The sequence below is a fragment of the Bradysia coprophila genome, unplaced genomic scaffold (assembly GCF_014529535.1).
Source record: "Bradysia coprophila strain Holo2 unplaced genomic scaffold, BU_Bcop_v1 contig_324, whole genome shotgun sequence".
NCBI classification, from domain to species: Eukaryota; Metazoa; Arthropoda; class Insecta; order Diptera; family Sciaridae; genus Bradysia; species Bradysia coprophila.
In genome coordinates, this window is record NW_023503584.1 from 2,630,690 (window position 1) to 2,649,861 (window position 19,172).

Genomic DNA, 19,172 nt, shown 5'->3' on the forward strand with positions numbered 1-19,172 from the left:
AGTTGAATGTAAAGCAAAATTTGTACCGAATCGAGTGGCGCAAACTGTATCATTCAAATTCTCCAGTGCCACTATGGTTCAAACCCACAAACAGTCGCAAAAAAAAACTCAAAATAAAATCCACCCTAACTATTCGACCTCAAAAGGTCGTAGTGGATATAAAAACAATCGGTTAGGAGTCGAGGTACCGGTTGCTCGTAATATAAATTTTAAAAAAGTTTTCACTATAAATATCAGTCTAGAGAGTGTTAATCTTCTCAGTCATTCTCTAAATCGGTTAGAGCCACTATCGTACAGTACAAAAAAGGAATTTCGTGAGCAAAAGTGAAAAGTGTAAGAATTCAATGAGTAAACTTGCGCACCTGTTGAAATCGATCGGCCTTACACATTTATTGAAATGAACAAATCGATAAAATTGAATTGATTCCATCACTTTACCACTCATCCCTCTAATTTAATCCTTGAAAGATTTGAATTTCTTGATTCGCGGAAGATTCAAACGAAATCGTCCAAAAAGATGATCAAAGAAATCTATAATACGCGGACCCACTACTTACAGGACATCAGGATAAGGCCATTATCTAAGATGTTCGCTGTAGCTTGCTTGCTTGCTTTCATTAAATCTTACAGCTGATTAAACTAGCTTAGAAACTGATTGACCAAAAAATCGGAGTCGCTCAGTTTGTATGGGTAAATCAATTTCGACATCAATCAGATGCCATTAATACGATTGTTTATATGGTTCCTACTCCTTTGCGCCCCTTTGGCTTACATTTTTCTGTCACTTTCGGCCCTCTGTCCCCAATAGGCAGCATATAAAACTTAATACGTACCTCTTTCGGCCTCCTTAATCGATACGTAATAGTTATTTTCATGTGTCGGGGCCGAAAATGAGGGAGTTTCGAGATTTTTCTCGGGTTTTCGACCCCTTACATGAAAAATTTTTTGAGTATCTGTTTTGGACGATTGATTTTAGGCACTTTCGCATGTAGCCCTCACTTCGTTCGGGCTACAACTCGCGAAATTGCCTAAAAACAATCGTCCAAAACAGATACACAAATAACTATTGTGTATCTGTTTTGGACGTTTGATTTTAGGCAATTTCGCGAGTTGTAGCCCGAACGAAGTGAGGGCTACATGCGAAAGTGCCTAAAATCAATCGTCCAAAACAGATACTCAAAAAAAATTTCAGGTAAGGGGTCGAAAACCCGAGAAAAATCTCGAAATTCCCTCATTTTCGGCCCCGACACATGAAAATAACTATTACATGAATAGATGAACAATAAATAATGAAATCGAATCGTAACAGGTTATTCAACACGCAGGTAAATGTGTGCTGAACTTGTGGTTTTAGTTAATTGGAGAGACGTTTATAACATAGTTTTACTGGAGATTAAAATTCAAGTCCCTGCGAAAGGAATTATTTCCAGCAAAACGACCTGTAAATCGAAAGAAAAACAATTTTCTTTAAATTGCAGGGCTACATGTAACTACCTGGTATTCGCACAGATCGTGAGCAGTTGAAATGATATCTACACAGTTGAGAGCAGTAATTCTGTTTTGGATGTACACTCAAGTACACGGGCGAATGGAAACAGTTCATTGTGAAATCTCCTTCTCGTAAGTCAATCTCTACAAGACATTTGTCTCTTCGGAGGTCATTCATCAATTACGTACCGCAAAAGGAGAGAGGAGTCTATGGATTCTTATATATTTTGCGTGACAGCTTTGCATATGGAGATATTAGCATTACGTAATTTATGACGGGAGCCCTAAATGATTTGCAAGATTTTCTATTTTTCTCCATTTTCGTCATTACAGATCATGTGAGGTTCGCATTGTTGAAGACTCACAACAACCGATATCAGCAATTATTTTCGACGATATTCCAAACACATCCGTTAATGAGTTAAAAATCACAGGAAAGTTCGAAAGTATTCCAGACCTATCAGACGCCACCAAAAAATTTGTCAACTTGAAACGGCTTATAATCTCGGATGTTGGATTGAAAATCGTTAAAGGAGAACAACTTGCCGTTTTCGAAAAAATTTCAGAGTTAGATTTAAACAAAAATGAAATTTCCGAACTTGATGCCGACATTTTCAAAATGCTTCCCAATCTTAAACATATATCGCTACGAAACAACTTACTGGAGATGCTGCCCGTAAATATCTTCCAGTACAACAAAAAGTTGGAGTTCATCATTCTCGACAACAATAAATTGACCGAAATCCACAGCGACACTTTCAAAGACCTGGAAAATCTGTATTATCTTTCGATGAATTACAATCAACTCGAGATGCTGCCGGCGAATATCTTCCGTGACAATAAGAAATTGAACGACCTGTCTCTTTTCAACAACAAATTGAAAGAAATCGATGTCGATACTTTCAAAGAACTTGGCGACCTTGAAAAGATTTTCTTGAATAACAATCAAATTGAGGTTTTGCCGAATGGCTTGTTCGACGCTAATCCAAAGTTGGAGTTCATTGTTCTCTTCAACAACAAATTAACAAACATCAATAGCGACTTTTTCAAAGAACTTCCAGCTTTAGTTTATCTTCAGTTAAGCCAGAACCAACTCGAGATGCTACCCGCGACAATATTCCGCAGCAATCAGAAATTGAACAAAATTTATCTCAACAACAATACGTTAAAAGTAGTAGATAGCGATACGTTTAAAGGACTCAACAACCTACAGTTTCTTGAGTTGAATGACAATCAGATTGAAGTTCTACCTAAAGGATTGTTCGATGATAACTTGAAAATGGTGGTTCTTGAACTACGCGGCAATAAGTTGATGAAAATCGAAACTGACCTTCACCAACTTAAAAAACTAATTCAGCTGACGTTAGCTGGAAACGTCTGCATTGATCAGAGCTGTGAATTTTCAGCTTGCAGTTCCTCGTCTTTATTCGAATTGATTGAGAACGTTCAACAAAAATGCTCGTAATTTACAGATGACTTTAAGAGATTTCTATTTTTAAAACTGTAACTGACACTGTCAGTGGTAGAATTCATTAATAAACGGTTGATTAATTTTGATGAATTTGAGTGAAATTTTTGGCGCATTTTCTTTAATCATATTTGTGTATAAGTTGTCTTCAGCTTGCTTACTAGCTGGTCTAGTCATATAATCCACTGTCTGTTTGCACTTGCACTGAGCTATCTCCAGTTAGCGAAACTATGAATCTATGAGCAGCCTTTTAACCGACTAACTTCACTATGTTGAAAATTGAAACAGAGAAAGACTGGTCATCAATTTATCAGTGTTAGTCTTCACATTTAAAGGAGAAGTGTTTATAGCGATTTATCCAGTAAACTCTCTGTTATTTGTTGTGTACCTACTAATATGCATAAATTCGAAATTATCTTTCTTTGTACATGCAGAATTTCGCAGTTTCACTTCAGTATGTAGACAACTTTGAAAAACAGCTTATTAGGGTGGTCTAATGTTTGGACCACGAAACGAACAATTCTAAATTCATTTTCAAATAATTTTTGTTCTGGGATCGTCCACTGAAATTCATTTCGAAAAACGGAGACCGGTAAGACTCTCCCTATTGCCAATCGGTACGCGCATAATATACAGATTGTGTGCTAAGTTTTTGTCAGAAGTATACACATTGTTTAAACGCCAATAGGAATTGTGCACATTTTGTACGCGAAAACTAAACATATTGTACACATGAAATCGAATGTGTGCACAATTTGCGCACTAATTTCTAAGTCTGAATTATTTTCATTTTTAAAAATTAGGATGGATATTTACATGGTGAAGTTATATTTAATCATTCTCAAGTTAATTCGGCATAAAGGCCGGAAATCACTTTGGATGAAGAGACGAAGTTCTGAAGCTATAACTGGGTGTTGCTTATGAAAATTAAAAGAGGTTTGAATTCAAATGTAAAAATTTATTTATATTCCTCCACTTTTACCATCTTCTACATAAATTGGGTAAAGCGCTTTGAAATTGGACACGTTCATGTCAATTTCCCAGAATTTTCCATCGATTTCCATCACATCGAATTGAATTGGGTGTCCGAATTCGTAAGAGGTTTTAAATATATTAAATCGAGTTGTATCCACCTCATCGTACACTGAGGTTAGATACCTAAATGGTCTGCCAGTTAATAGAACATTGGTGCCATTCCGACGTATTTCCACCAATTTTACGGGCACACCCGACTTTAGCAGTACAAGATTCTGTCCAACCTCTTTCGTTCTAAATTTAAGGTCGTAGAATTTCAGATTAGAGAAACAGTCGTTTTCAAGACGATCGCTTATTTCAATGTCCATGGTTTTGTCGTTGATTTTGTATTGCGGTGCATTGTAGATTTCTATAATACGGTTCGTCACTTGCGTCAGCGGTTTCACAGTTCCTTTAACAAAATCTTTTACTGTCCGATTATACGACTCATACTGAAAAGTCGAAAAATTGTCCCACGGCCCATATCGGTCGACGAATTTTTTCATGTGACAAAGCGAATGCACAACATGCACAACATGGCATGGATGATAAAATGCAGCAAATTCTTGAATAAACATACGCATCAGTGTATCTGCTTCGCTGTAGTACTGTTCAAACCGTTTATGAGCAAAAATCGTTGACGCAATGTGCAACTTCAGAAAATTGCTATAAAGTTCTTCGTCGATCACGCCTTTCAGCAGCATTGGTCCGACGTACAGTAAGTACTGTCTGAATTCGGTTCCTTTCATTGTTCCAAGACATTCGATAAAAGAACGTAACGAACGCTGAAATTCCTTTGGTCTGGTTTTTTGAAATTGATCGACACGATCTTTGATTGTTGTATGGTCTCTCGAGCAGAGCATCTTGGGTGTATCACGTAAGAATTTTAAAATCCAATATGTGACACCCAGCAACACAGAGTGAAGGTAGTCATGTGGAAACGCGTCAATCATGTCTATTGGAAGCAATTCCAAAACCGAATCCATGTGGTGATAGTCGTCATATTTGCGTTCGCGAAAGTCTTGGTCCGTGCGAAGTGGTGCATCCAACTCGAGAAAAGCGATTCTGTTGTTAATATTGTCACCTTCCGTTACACACACATCGCACCCGAAATATCCATTCACACCCTTCACCGCTTTGCATCCGCATCGAGCTGGCGCATCGAGGACAAAGTTCAAAATTTGGGGCATTATTACCACTCCGTCGATGTCGAAACCGTTTTCGATAATATCATTTAATTCCATGACAAATGCCCATAAAAATTCATTGAAGTTGTCCATCTTTTTTTTGCCATAGTACACACCAATAACTTTTGGTACTAAACGTCGCTTTAGTAGTTCGTGGCGTATGTTCATCATGATCACCCAAAAGCCGTCCGTTGAACTTCTTTTAATAGACAATCCATCCACGAAGAACTGCATGAGAATGTTAGTAACGAGATTGGAGGTCGTAGTACCTGCCTCTAATATCAGCCGACGTAATGACTCCCGTACACCAACATGAATGTATGATCCAGGCGAAATTACTTCTGGAACTGGCACTTGTGGAGTTTTCAAAAGCGTTCGGTAGTCAGTAGGAATGTCGACGCCAAATTTGAGCTTCATGTAGTGTAGCAATATATTAGACGCTTTGCGCTTCGCACCGGTTGAAGTGATCCACCATGCCATAAATTGCCTTGTAGATAATTTCAAATAATCTGGCGTTGTTCGATCCCTTTTGAATTTACTGATACGAATCATGAAATCTGGTGAATGTGGGCTGGTCATTTGTATAACATCTTCACTATCACACATCATTTTTTTGGCTGCACGCAGCAAATTGTGGGATGATCTTTTCTTAACGTTAGCCATTTTCAAAGTGCCGATAAATAGGTTTACTCGTGATGACAATATTATTTGTTGGAATGCTACTTAGATCAATGAATGAGTGGAACGTTACTTACACCAATGATAAGCAAAATGAATGAACAAATCAGGTATGGCCGATTATTCAAAATCGGTCGATTTTATAACATAAAAATGATTAAGTTAGACGTTTTAAAAATTGCTGTGTCCTCCGCGATGACATTCGACCATACCTAGGAAGTTTATATTCATTGGTGATAAGTAGGTACTTCATTCCCGGCGTAATATAAGTGCGCTTCTGAATTTGAATTTTGGGTGAATCAGTGGATGAACAAATGAATTAAAAAATAAATTTCAACGCACTCTGATATGAGAATATCGTGAAATCACTCAACTACGACGCTGCGTTTGATTTGTGGTTGCCACTTCAAGTTAATCTTCAGCGGACTCATGGCGTGCATCATATGAAATTTTGTGTATAAACAGACAGACCTCCCGGCTGAAAATACTAAAATGCGGCCAAGTATTGAACAAATTCTACAATACGGATACAAAACTTTACTTCCAAGTTTTTGAGTAAACCATTCATATTGTTGATATTGTTCATATTGTACCTCAGCTGTGCATCTATTGCAGGAAGCACCAATTTCACCATTAGTCTTATTAGCTAAAGTGTTATAATCATTACCGGCGAGTTCGAATTTGTAATACTGCTTTCGAGTATATGTATTATTGTATGGTAGACAGGGTAAATAATCGATTTTATTATAGAGATTTCTCCGATAGATGTCGTCGTGGCTGTTTTTCATTTAATGTTTGTCACAATTTTGTTTACATCACGTTTTAGCATCAGTTAAAAATTGTTGTCTCTGAGATAAGTTTACCTGTGCGTTCAATGGACGCTGCAGGTATTATAAATGAAAATGCAATCCTTTTTAAAATTCGTGTTTTAATTATCCAAGAAAAACAATTTATTCCGTTTGCAAGAGTTTTTGAGAAGTAAAAAAATTTAAATTGTTTCCTGACCTGTGGTGAATGAGTAACAAAATTAGGAAAGAGGTAGATTCATGGTTTAAAAAAAAAAATGAGCTAAAAAGATGAATTTTAGTGGTTCCGTCGGTGTTGTCGGGAGCGATCCTTCTTGCGATTGGTGCGTTGCTGCTTTTTCTTATCGTCAGCGTTTTTGTATTGTTTGGATCGCCCCCATACAATTCGCAGTGCTGTATGGGCATCTTCTTGTGTGATGAATTTGTGGCACAAACGGTATCCAGCTCTCATTACATCTAACAAGAACTGGTACACACGTTTATACTTGCCCATTAAAGTCGTGCCAGACTTTTCTTTTAGAGTCAATTCACATCTAACCTCCATAGATACGAACCGACTCAAATATTTTGTCATCGTAACATTGTGCGTCGATCGTTTGCTGGGTGTACAGAAATCCCGCTCATGCATGATCTGTTAAGTGACCAAAAAAGCCGTGCATTAGTCGGGTATTATAAACGCCTATAATGTTTATGTGAAACAGGGCCTATTATCATCCTAAAGTGATATTTTATCAAATTTCCTCATGTTTTGAAACCCATGGCGGCCATATTGTTACATAAAGGAAAATGAAAAATGTTTGTTGTGATTGGTGACATCAGTTCGGTTTAAGCTAAGGAAACTATGTCAGTCCCTAAAAATTACCAACAAAAAAAATGTTTTTCAGTAGTGTAAACAATGTGCAGGAGAAAGATTTCAAACTTTGGCTTTGTCTCTTAATCATTTTTTATGAGATTCGATTCAATTAATGATTATAAAGGAATAATTATAGGCCCTGTCACAGAACATTTTCTCTTGCTCTTAAATTGGTTGAATGTAAATAATTATTATGATTTTCGACGAAAAATAAATATGTCAATGATTGAATTTACAACGCTTTTTGTTCTATCAACGCACTCCAAGCAAAAGTGATCTCTCAAAATTCGACTATACAGCTGCCAAATACAGTACTATGTTGTATGGAATTGTTTTTTAAAGTGTTTTATAATTGATGACACACTGTCCAGTTTCAGTACCCTATTAAGAGTACCACTCATGCTTGAAGTGCGTTGGTTCTATTGATTTTTCACCAGATTTTTATATTGTATCACGGTTTGTAGTCGAGATTGAGATTTTTAACATGTTAGAAATGTTGAGAAATGCGAAAATTGGTAGAAGCTAACTTCTCAATCAAGAATATTGAGTAACTGTTTGAAAGTAAATTTTTTTCACTCACCAAAAATCTCTTGTAACGTCGATTTTTCAGGTCTTTCCTAAATGCGTCCAACTCGATCAAATTTGTTATCGGAAATTTTGGTTCGTCGAACTCGTCCATTTCATCTTCACTTTCCATGTCAATCAACTCGTTATGCGAAGAACCATCCTTTTGCACGTTATAATTTTTTGCGTTGACCAGATCGCCAATCATTATAAAGGTTTTGTTGAGTGTGACTTCCATTCTTATCAATCGTCGTTCATTTTCGTTCTGACGTTGCTCGCAGTTTTCTAGAAGCTTCATCAGCCGATCCACTCTGGGGCTTGAGTTGTCAGATCTTGACGCAATATTGCTTGATTGCGGCTGATTTTCACGTAACTGGCATCGGCTCGCTGAAGATGGTTGGTTTGAGTGTTCGATAATTTCCAGTGAAGAACTTGATCGGGAGCGGGGTGACGAGTATTTTGTATGCTTTCTTGAATTTGAACGACCATCTTCGGGCACCACTGATGTTGTCAGTTGTTTCGATTGTACATTTAAGTTCAGACTTTCAGCTCCCAATTGTTTCTTGGAATTCTCTCGTAAATTGGTTTGTCGTGATCGAGCACTCTGTGAACGCGATCGGTAATTCTCAGAACGTGATCGGGAACTCCCAGAACGCGATCGAAAGCTCTCAGAACGTGATCGAGAACTCCCAGAACGCGATCGAGCTCCCCCAGAACGCGATCGAGATTCCCCAGAACGCGATCGAGATACCTCAGAACGTGATCGAGATGCCACAGAACGTGATCGAGATGCCACAGAACGCGATCGAGGTCGCACAGAACGCGATCGAGGTCGCACAGAACGCGATCGAGGTCGCACAGAACGCGATCGAGGTCGCACAGAACGCGATCGAGGTCGCACAGAACGCGATCGAGGTCGCACAGAACGCGATCGAGGTCGCACAGAACGCGATCGAGGTCGCACCGAACGCGATCGAGGTCGCACAGAACGCGATTGAGAACCCCCTGATCGTGATCGAAAACTCCCAGATCGTGATAGAGAACTTCCAGATCGTGATAGAGAACTCCCAGATCGTGAAATAGAACTCTCGGGGGTTTTATTCCGCGAACAAGCAACTTTAGAGCCCTGCAAGCTGCGACTCTGCGAATTTGATGTGCTGGATTCCGAATGGTCAGTAGAGCCAGAATTGCCGACCACTTTTTCGACTGAAGTTTTTGTTGCCGCATTTGTGTTGTGTTTTGAATCCGATATTTTCCGAATCTGCGATGTATCAGTTCGACCCTTTGATTTAGTAGGCAGTTTCTGTTGTTTCGACTGTTTCGATGAACTTTTTTCTCTGACTGTTGACAAACTATGAGCCGCTCCTCCATCTTCATCATCTTCATGAAGGTCATTAATATCAGAAGCATTCGTTAGCTCAGATCGAGTACTGTTCGACTCGCTGATATTTTTATCCCCTGCATTATCTTTCGCAGCTGGTTTAGCAAAAAGATTTTCGAAGCTTTTATTGCCTTGCAACGCCAACACAGGATGTTTACGACGATAATCATCAGCTTTAATTCGGTCTTCTGCACTGCTTGTATTATATTTCTGTGAACACTTGTCTCGGACGACCTTGTATGCGGATGCATAACTCGCTGAAAATTCAGCATGTTTATTTCGGAATTTGACAAATTTGAATAATATGACTTACCGTGCCCCCCACTTACAACTTTGCACTCGTAAATATTCCAGTCATCATCCGGTCGTGCACAATTTACTGCAGCTATCATCAGACTTTTAGATGTTGTTTTAGGAGGCCAATAACAAAATGTTTTGGTATCGTCTGTAAACCACGAATCTGGAACAGCCTCGAAGACGCGGTCATAGTTCTCTTCTTCTACAAACTCTATCACTGAAAACGCATTAACTATGTACCGTCCATGCTTCTTATTTGTTTGTTGTTTTGCCATTTTCGGAATTGGTAATAAAATGAAAACTTAAATACCGAATGTATCGATCGAAGATATTTTTTTATGGTATTTACAACGTTGGTATGTACAATGACTTAAACATTGAAAGTTTACTACGATGATTCAACAAACTATTTCAAAAATCAGTCAAAATTTGGCAGTGTTTTTCAGTAAACATTAGTTATTTACATAACAAGTGATAAAAAGTTGCAAATTAGAGTTTTCGTTGAAATTTTGTTGATCCGAGGCGAAGCCGAGGTCAATAAACACACGAAAACGAGACTTTTCAATTTTTATCCTGAGTTATGTAATGGATTTTACATGCTTTTGAAAACTAAACCAAATTTCTTGTTTTCCACTAATAAGCCACTTGGGAAAACAAAAGCATATGTTAGTATGGTGTGGCTGTTTTAAAAATTTCCGTATAGTAGCGCCACCGTGCATTTAGGCAGTAAATTTTATTTCTACAACACGACCATACCCTCCTAATATAAACTTCCTGGTGCTCTCAACTTTCTAGAATTTTTTTTTGAGGTTTTCGGTAAACCTATTTATTGTGTAAACGTATTAGCTCAATTCCCGTCAGAATCGATCGTTAAATTTATTGTAGCTCCAACACTACTTTTTGATCGGATAAATTTGACGTACAATTGTTAAACTTAGTAGCGCTGACAAGAATTGGGCTAATAATTTCTTATGCTATGCACCGGTTTAGTTGCTTCCATATCATCATGTTGGATATATAAAAATAGAGTTGCAATCGATCTACTGTGCGATCAGTATAAATATGATATGCATGTATGTCTATAGTTACACACTCGGTCTATACATACGTACATGCATATCATAGTTATACTGATCGCAAATTTGATCGATTGTTCTGAAATTTATGAACTAATGAGGTATTTCAGTTGAGATTATCTTAGTGCATTTGATAAGGACCAAAACGTTTACACTTTGCGTAGAGATAAATTGGTTTGTAACTCCTAATTTTTTTTTTCGGGAATGCTGAGGAGGGAGCTCTTCTACCTTATAGTCTTTTCAAGAAAATCTCCCTCCTTAACGCACTGAAAAAAAGTTGTTTTAAGAGATACGAATTAATTTATCTGTACCCAAAATGTAAACGTTCGATGATTTTTTATGTGCTAAAATGTGATTAGAATCCAATGCTGAAAAATAAATTGTTATTTTTTGGTCTTTACAAAGCTTCGGCCTTTATAAACAAAACTATCTTCAATATAAAATAATCTGAGGCGCAGTTATTAAATGTAATTGATACTGGAATCGATATTACAAATTTGATTTTCTATGAGCTTTTTAACTTTGCAAATCTGGAACACGTTGAAGTTAATTGCGGCTTGTCAACTTTCGGCACCCTGGGCTTTACTTAAATCGTCGAGGAATGCCTCCAAATAAATTTCTAAAAATCTAGAATTCCGTTTTGGATTTTTAGAAATTTATTTGGAGGCATTCCTCGACGATTTAAGTAAAGTCCAGGGTAGTGCCAAAAGTTGACAAGCCGCACATAACTTCAACGTGGACCAGGTTATGGTCCCATATATCGCACAGATGTAAGGGACCATAACCTGGCCTTAAGAACGATTATTCAATTAAGGATTAAAATTTTAAAAGAATGTTTTAGTTTAGATGCTGTTGAAATTCGGACATAATTCATTTTCAAGGGTAAAAATTGTTTGTACTCGCCTATGCTATTTCATAATGTAAAATAAATCATTCTAATTTTTGAAAATTAAAATAATTCCGACTTAGAAATTAGTGCGCAAATTGTGCACACATACAATATCATGTGTACAATATGTTTAGTTTTTGCGTACAAAATGTGCACAATTTCTATTGGCGCTTAAACAATGTGTATACTTCTGACAAAAACTTAGCACACAATCTGTATATTATGCGCGTACCGATTGGCAATAGGGTCTTCTTCGAAAAAACTTATTTTATGCAACTCAGCATCATAATGCGCAAAATTTGCAAACTCTACATGTGTCTGTTTCATAAAGAGTTGCACTAATCTCGGTGCAAAGTACTTTATTAGGCTCATAATGGGTGTTACACATCTAGAGTACGTTCTACTCGATGTTATAAATAACTATTAAAAAATCTAAAGGAAAGATAAAATCACATGATAGAAGAGACCATCTCTAGAACTTGAAGCCATCACAAAAGTGTTTAGCAAACTGTTTTCAATTATCACTTATCTTTGATTTCAATATTGTTCGCAAGAACATAGAAAGATCCAGTTGATTGAAAAATTACAAATATTTGATAAAGTTTAAGATTTGAGTGTAAAGCAAGGTCAAATTTTGTACAAAATCGAGAGGCGAAAGCTGAATCATTCAAATTCTCCAGCGCCTTTATGGTTCAAACCGTCGACAAAAAAACATCCCAAAATAAAACCACCCTAATTCTTCTACCTCAGAAGGTCATCATGGATATAAAATCAATCGAAAAGGAATCGAGGTACTTGTTGCTCGTAATATAAATTTTCAAAAAGTCTTCACTATAAATATCAGTCTAGAGAGTGGTAATATTCTCAGTCATTCTCTAAATCGGTTAAGGGCACTATTGTTCAGTACAAAAAAGGAATTTCGTGAGTTAAAGTGAAAAGTGTAAGAATTCAATGAGTAAAGTTGCGCACCTGTTGAAATCGATGGGCCTCAAATTGAAAAATTAATTTTTATTGAAATGAAAAATTCGATAAAATTGAATTGATCCATCATTTTACCTTTATACGCTCTAATTTGAATCTTGAAAGATTTGAATTTCTTAAATCGCCAACAGAAGATTTAAGAGTGAATTCGCCAAAACTTCGAACAGTCGGGATTGAAGCCGACGGCGATCCAATCGAGATATGGCTCAAATGAATCGCCGTTCAATTCTGAGAATATCGTGAAAACGATTTTCGCGACCACTTCGGAGAAAATTTTTCTAAGGGCCATGACAGCCCAACAAAAAATTTTCGGGAAAAAAGTTGTTCCCCGATATTCTCAGAATTGAACGGCGATTCATTTGAGCCATTGCTCGATTGGATCGCCGTCGGCTTCAATCCTGATTCCATATAAGCTGTTCGAAGTTTTGGCGAATTGACTCTTAAACGAAACATCCAAAAAGATGAAAAATGGAATTTATAATACGAGGACATACCGCTTACAGGACACAATTTTTCGACTTTTACTGCTGATATTATCCAAGATGTTCGCTGTAGCTTGCCTTACATGATTAAATATTATGCAACCGACAAAATTGACTTTGAAACTGATCTATAAAAAATCGGACAATCGGTGCTGCTAGTTGGTATGAGTAAATGAATTTCGACGTCAGCCACATGTCACACCGAAAGGTTACATAAAAAATAGATGAACGCCGAAAAAAGAAATCGCGCCTCATACTAGGCTAGTAACTTTTTGTTACATGTAGTAAAAGGGTGCATACTATGATCGGGTGTGCCAGATTCCCAGATGCCGTTTCTCACGTAGTTTGCTAGGTGTAATGATCAAGGGAATTCCATTTTTGATTAATAGGTTCTGCTACAAGAGCAAATGGCCGGAAACCGGACCGGAATAATTCGAAGCAGTCATAAGTACTGAACACATTGGGCCGACCAAAATACACACGACTCGCAGCTGAGGAACATTTAGGTGCAACCAATATTCACAGTATCCAAAAGTTCGTACCCATAACTGCGATAGCATAGCTCTTTATGTACACATACACATTCCTGTTATGGACTTGTAAGCGTAAATTATTACTAGTCCAATCCATTTTTTAAGTTTCTTTGCTGTTTTGACTGTGGTTTTCATACGATACGCAAGTGATCAAGTATAATCTAGTAATTTTCCTGTTTAAATATTGCAGCCGTAGCTGATGTGTAACAATAAGTTACAAACCGTCTAAAATTTCAGTTCTCAATATTTTGATTATGGATCAATATATTGAGAACACCAGTACCACAAGGTCTTAAGAAATTACAGATAACCGGCCTTTCCATCGCAGGACCACTCGTAACTAACTGGTGTTCGCCCAAATAAATCGTGAGCAGTTGAAATGCAATCTATACAGTTGAGAGCAGCAATTCTGTTTTGGATGTACACTCAAGTACACGGTCGAATGGAAACAGTTCATTGTGAAATTGTTTTGCGGAACAGTCTCATGTATGGAGATATTGGCATTACGTAATTTATGAACGGATCCCTAAATGATTTTCGTTATTCTCATATTTCTCCATTTTCATCATTACAGATCATGTGAGGTTCGCATTGTTGAAGACTCACAACAACCGACATCCGCAATTATTTTCGACGAGTTTCCAAACACATCCGTCAATGAGATAAACATCACAGGAAAGTTCGAAAGTATTCCAGACTTATCAGACGCCACCCGAAAATTCGTCTTGAAACGGCTTGTAATCACGGATGTTGGATTGAAATTCGTAAAGAGAGATCAACTTGCCATTTTCGAAAAAATTTCAGAGTTAGATCTACGCAAAAATGAAATTTCCGAACTTGATGCCAACATTTTTGAAGTACTTCCCAACCTAAAAGAAATTTCGCTACGAAAAAACTTACTGAAGGCGCTGCCCGTAAACATCTTTCAGAACAACAAAAAGTTGGAGTTCATTCTTCTCGACAACAATAAATTGACCGAAATCCATAGCGACACTTTCAAAGACCTGGAAAATCTTTATCATCTTTCAATGGATGACAACCACCTCGAAACGCTACCAGCGAATATCTTCCGTAACAAAAAGAAATTGAACAAAATTTTCCTCAATAACAATAAGTTGAAAGTAATAGATAGCGATACGTTTAAAGGACTCAACAACCTTCAGTTTCTTGAGTTAAGTGACAATCAGATTGAAATTTTGCCGGAAGGATTATTCGATGACAACATGAAAATGGTGGTGCTTGAATTACGCGGCAATAAATTGATGAACATCGAAACTGACCTTCACCAGCTTAAAAAGCTAGTTTACCTTAGTTTAGCTGGAAACGTCTGCATTGATCAGAGCTGTGATTTTTCAATTTATAATACTTCATCTCAATTCGAATCTCGATTCGACTTTATTGAGAACGTTCAACAAAAATGCACGTAATTTACGGATCACTTTAAGAGATTTCCATTTTTGTATCACTTCTATACTGTAATTGACACTGCAAATGGTAGAATCAAGGCAGCTCCATTGGTAGAAATAATGAATTAATAAACGGTTTAAAATGCATTGAATCAGTGAATTTTAAGTCGCATTTTCTACTAATTCCAACGATCATTTCCCTGATGTAAAAGAAAATTTCAGTATTGCTATGCCAATCATATTGGTGTCGGGGAATCTCGCACACGCGATCATAGTATGCGTCCTTTTACGACATGTAACGAAAAGTCATGACTGTGCGAGATTCACCAGTTAGAGGTGAATCTCGCACACCATGAATTTGTGTGGTGTGCGAGATTACCCTACCCCATCATATTTGTGTATGAGTCCAGTCTAAAATCAACCTGTGTGTTTGCGGAAGTGGCAAATAGGTTTTTGACTTCGTCTCGAACCAGTTACCATTCCTCGAACATAAAACCCCCTTTACAGTTCTTGTAGCATAAATAACTATTATGTTGTCGAAAATTCTCAGACAAACAAACTAGGTTTCCACTAGTATTTAGTACTTTTAAAACAAAGAATTAGTTCTGTCACAGTTACTCGACGCGTATCGTGATAACAAGTGCAATTGTCGCAATTAGACTTGTACGCTGGTACTAAATTTATGACCATATCTGTCCAGTCAGTGAAACTATTGAGCAGTTTTTTAACTGACTATTTTGAAAATTGAAACAGAGAAAGACTAACCACTAATATCAGTGTTAGTCCTTCCATTTAAAGCAAAAGTCATTCAAAGACCATTTTAAAAACTGCATGTGTGTCTTCGGCCACTTATCCACTTAACACTCCGTTGTTTGTTGTATACCTATGAATTTGCATTCGATTTTTTTCCTTATTCGATTATTTCTACATGGTTACGTAATAAATTATAAATTATCTTTCTTTCGCAGCTTTCGTTATTAGTATGTGGACAGTCTTGGAAGGAAAACAATATGTTTATTAGGGTGGTTTATAGTTTGGACCACTAAACGAACCATTCGAATTTCGTTTTCTAATAATATTTGTTCCTTGGATAGTTCACTGAAATTCCTTTAAAAAAATGGAAATCCTCAATACTCCTCTTTGCTTAAAACTAAGTTTAAAATTGTTCATCGAAACACGAATGCGCACTGTAGATGTCTTTAACATTTAAATCACTGTTACACTGTTAAATTTTTCTGAGAATTCGAATGTGTCATTACGAATTCTAAAAAAGGGGCCAGTGAGATAATTTAAATTTTAAAGACTGTAGAGCTTGAAGTTATCACAAAAATGTTTTGCAAGCTGATTTCTATTATCAATTATTTTTAACTTCAATATTGTTCCAAATATATTGTTTGTACACAATCAAAACAATCAAAACATCTCAAAATAAAACCACCCTAATTTTTCCACTCAAGTCATCAAATACATAAAATCAATCGGTTAGGAACCAGTTGCTCGTAATTAAAAAAGATCTCCACTGTAAATATCAGTCTTGACTTTAGAGTGGTAATCATCTCAGTCATTCTCTAAATCGGTTATGGGCACTATCGTATAGTACAGTTTACAAAAACGAAGTTTCGTGAGAAAAAGTGAAAAGTGTAAGAATTCAATAAGAAGAAAGCCGAATCGCTCCTATCGATGCCGTTAGGTTTTACTGTTGTTGATCAAATAGAAAAGTTTTTTCCCCAATAAATACACTCCAATAAATTGATCTCCCTTGCAGGAACAGTTATAACGGACTGTTATTCGCAAAAATCGTGAGCCGTTGAAATGAAATCTTTACAGTTGAGGGCAGTAATGCTGTTTTTGACGTACACTCAAGTATATGGGCAAATGGAAAGAGTTCAGTGTACAATATCCTTATCGTAAGTCAATCTCTAAAATGTTTTTTCTCTAAATGGGTCGTTCATAAATTACGTAACGCAAGAAGAGTGACATCTAAGTCTTGCGTAATGTTTAACAATCACTTTCTACCTTAAAAGAAAGAAGAAAGGGTACTACGTGAACTCGATCGCGTTGTGTTGTGTGTTCCCTCCGTCTGAGGTCGAATTTACAGTCGTCCGTTTTGACTCCTTTTTCCAGACGTTTACGGGACAGTTGGAATTAAACATATGCAAAAGTCATCCAAACAATGAAAACGTCACGTAAATGGAGAGCGAAACGGAGGAAAAACTGACGACTGTGAATTCAACTTTAGATCCGGATTGCAGCCAGCGACGCCAGTGAAGCGGCGTAAGAAAACTCATAATTCATTCATCTGAAATGCCTACCAAAATCGAAACTACATTTTTTTTAAAGTCTCATACATTATGAGCGACAGAGGGATGGGGTCTTAAAAACGGAAATTTTAATGTTATGAACGGCCCGGTCACTAAATGATTTGTGGATCTGTGTGGTTTTTATTTTCCTTCATTTCTATCATCATTACAGATCATGTGAGGTTCATATTTATAACTACTCGCAACCGATTTCCGCAGTTATTTTCGACGAAATTCCAAACATATCCGTCCGTGAGTTGAAAATCACAGGAATGTTGGAAAGTATTCCAGACTTATCAGACGCAACCAAAAAATTCGTAAATTTGAAACGGCTCATAATCGCGAATGTTGCATTGAAAATCGTTGAAGGAGATCGACTCGCCGTTGTCGAAAAAATGTCAGAGTTAGAGTTTCGCCAAACTGAAATTTCCGATGTTGAGGCCGACATTTTCAAAGGACTTCCCAATCTTAAACATATTTCGCTACGAAACAACTTACTAGAGACGCTGCCCACAAACATCTTTGAGAACAACAAAAAATTGGAATTCATCACTCTCGACCGCAACAAATTGACTAAAATTCATAGCGACATTTTCAAAGAACTGGAAAATCTTTATTATCTTTCGATGAATTACAATCAACTCGAGATGCTACCAGGGAATATCTTCCGTGACAATAAGAAATTGAACCATGTGTCTCTCTTCACCAACAAATTAAAAGAAATCGATGTCGATACTTTCAAAGAACTTGGCGACCTTGAAAAAATAATCTTGAATAACAATCTGATTGAGGCTTTGCCCAATGGCTTATTCGACGATAATCCAAAGTTGAAGTTCATTACTCTCTCCCGCAACAAATTAACCGAAATCAATGTCGACACTTTCAAAGAACTTTCAGTTTTATATAATCTTGACTTAAGTCAGAACCAAATCGAGGTACTGCCCGCGACAATCTTCCGCAGGAATCACAACTTGAACACAATTCATTTCAACGACAATAAGTTGAAAGTAATAGACAGCGATACGTTTAAGGGACTCAACGATCTTCAGTTTCTTGAGTTAAATTATAATCAAATTGAAGTTTTGCCTAAAGGATTATTCGACGACAATATGAATATGGTGGTGCTTGAATTACGCGGCAATAAGTTGACGAGAATCGAAACTGATCTTCATGTACTGAAAAAGCTAATTCTGCTGGCTTTATTTAGAAACGTCTGCATTGATGACATTTGGGAATTTTCGGCTTGCAGTTCCTCGTCTGTGTTCGAATTGATTGAGAACGTTCAACGAAAGTGCTCGTAATTTACTTCAAGAGATTTCTATTTTTGAAACACTTCTACACTGTAATTGGTAGAATTCATTAATAAAATTGTTTATTATGCATTCAGTCAGTTAATTTCAATGATCATTCTCCTAATGTAAAAGAAAATTACAGAAAATGTCAATCATATTTGTGTATACAGCGTAAGTTGAATTCAGTCAACGCACTTCAAGCATGAGAGATACTCTAAATAGAGTACTGCAACGGAACAGTGTATCAAACAAATTTTGGCACTGTAAAAAATCTGGAAAATTTGTTCGTACAAAATAGTACTCTACTTGGCAGCTGTCACTCAAAGCACTTTTGCTTGAATTGCGTTGATTCAGTTTATTCCTTGCTTTTTGACAGATTCGGTTGTGGTGTTTGCGATACGTATCCAAAGTTCTATCGAGTAACGGGAATAAAATTTTTTGATCTTGGATCTCCGGAGATGGCATCTACTTTCTTTT

General features: G+C 37.0%; 2 protein-coding genes across 3 annotated transcripts; both read left to right on the top strand.

Moving 5' to 3' along the window:
- The first annotated feature begins 247 nt into the window (after positions 1-247).
- On the top strand, positions 248-15,197 carry LOC119079512 (leucine-rich repeat-containing protein 15-like). 2 transcript variants are annotated; one of them, XM_037187470.1, is made up of 4 exons: positions 248-333; positions 1,479-1,620; positions 1,822-2,956; positions 15,162-15,197. In XM_037187470.1, exons 2-3 carry the CDS (start codon positions 1,526-1,528, stop codon positions 2,951-2,953), a joined length of 1,227 nt encoding a protein of 408 aa, XP_037043365.1. In that variant the 5' UTR covers positions 248-333; positions 1,479-1,525; the 3' UTR covers positions 2,954-2,956; positions 15,162-15,197. The 2 variants fall into 2 exon arrangements, with proteins under 2 accessions (XP_037043365.1, XP_037043364.1); XM_037187469.1 differs by lacking the exon at positions 15,162-15,197 and having other exon boundaries at positions 1,822-3,051.
- Positions 14,077-18,765, top strand: LOC119079692 (leucine-rich repeat-containing protein 15-like). The gene is made up of 3 exons (XM_037187749.1): positions 14,077-14,204; positions 14,272-15,120; positions 17,576-18,765. The coding sequence occupies exons 1-3, from the start codon at positions 14,077-14,079 to the stop codon at positions 18,702-18,704; spliced, it is 2,106 nt and encodes a 701-aa protein (XP_037043644.1). The 3' UTR covers positions 18,705-18,765.
- Positions 18,766-19,172: the final 407 nt, after the last annotated feature.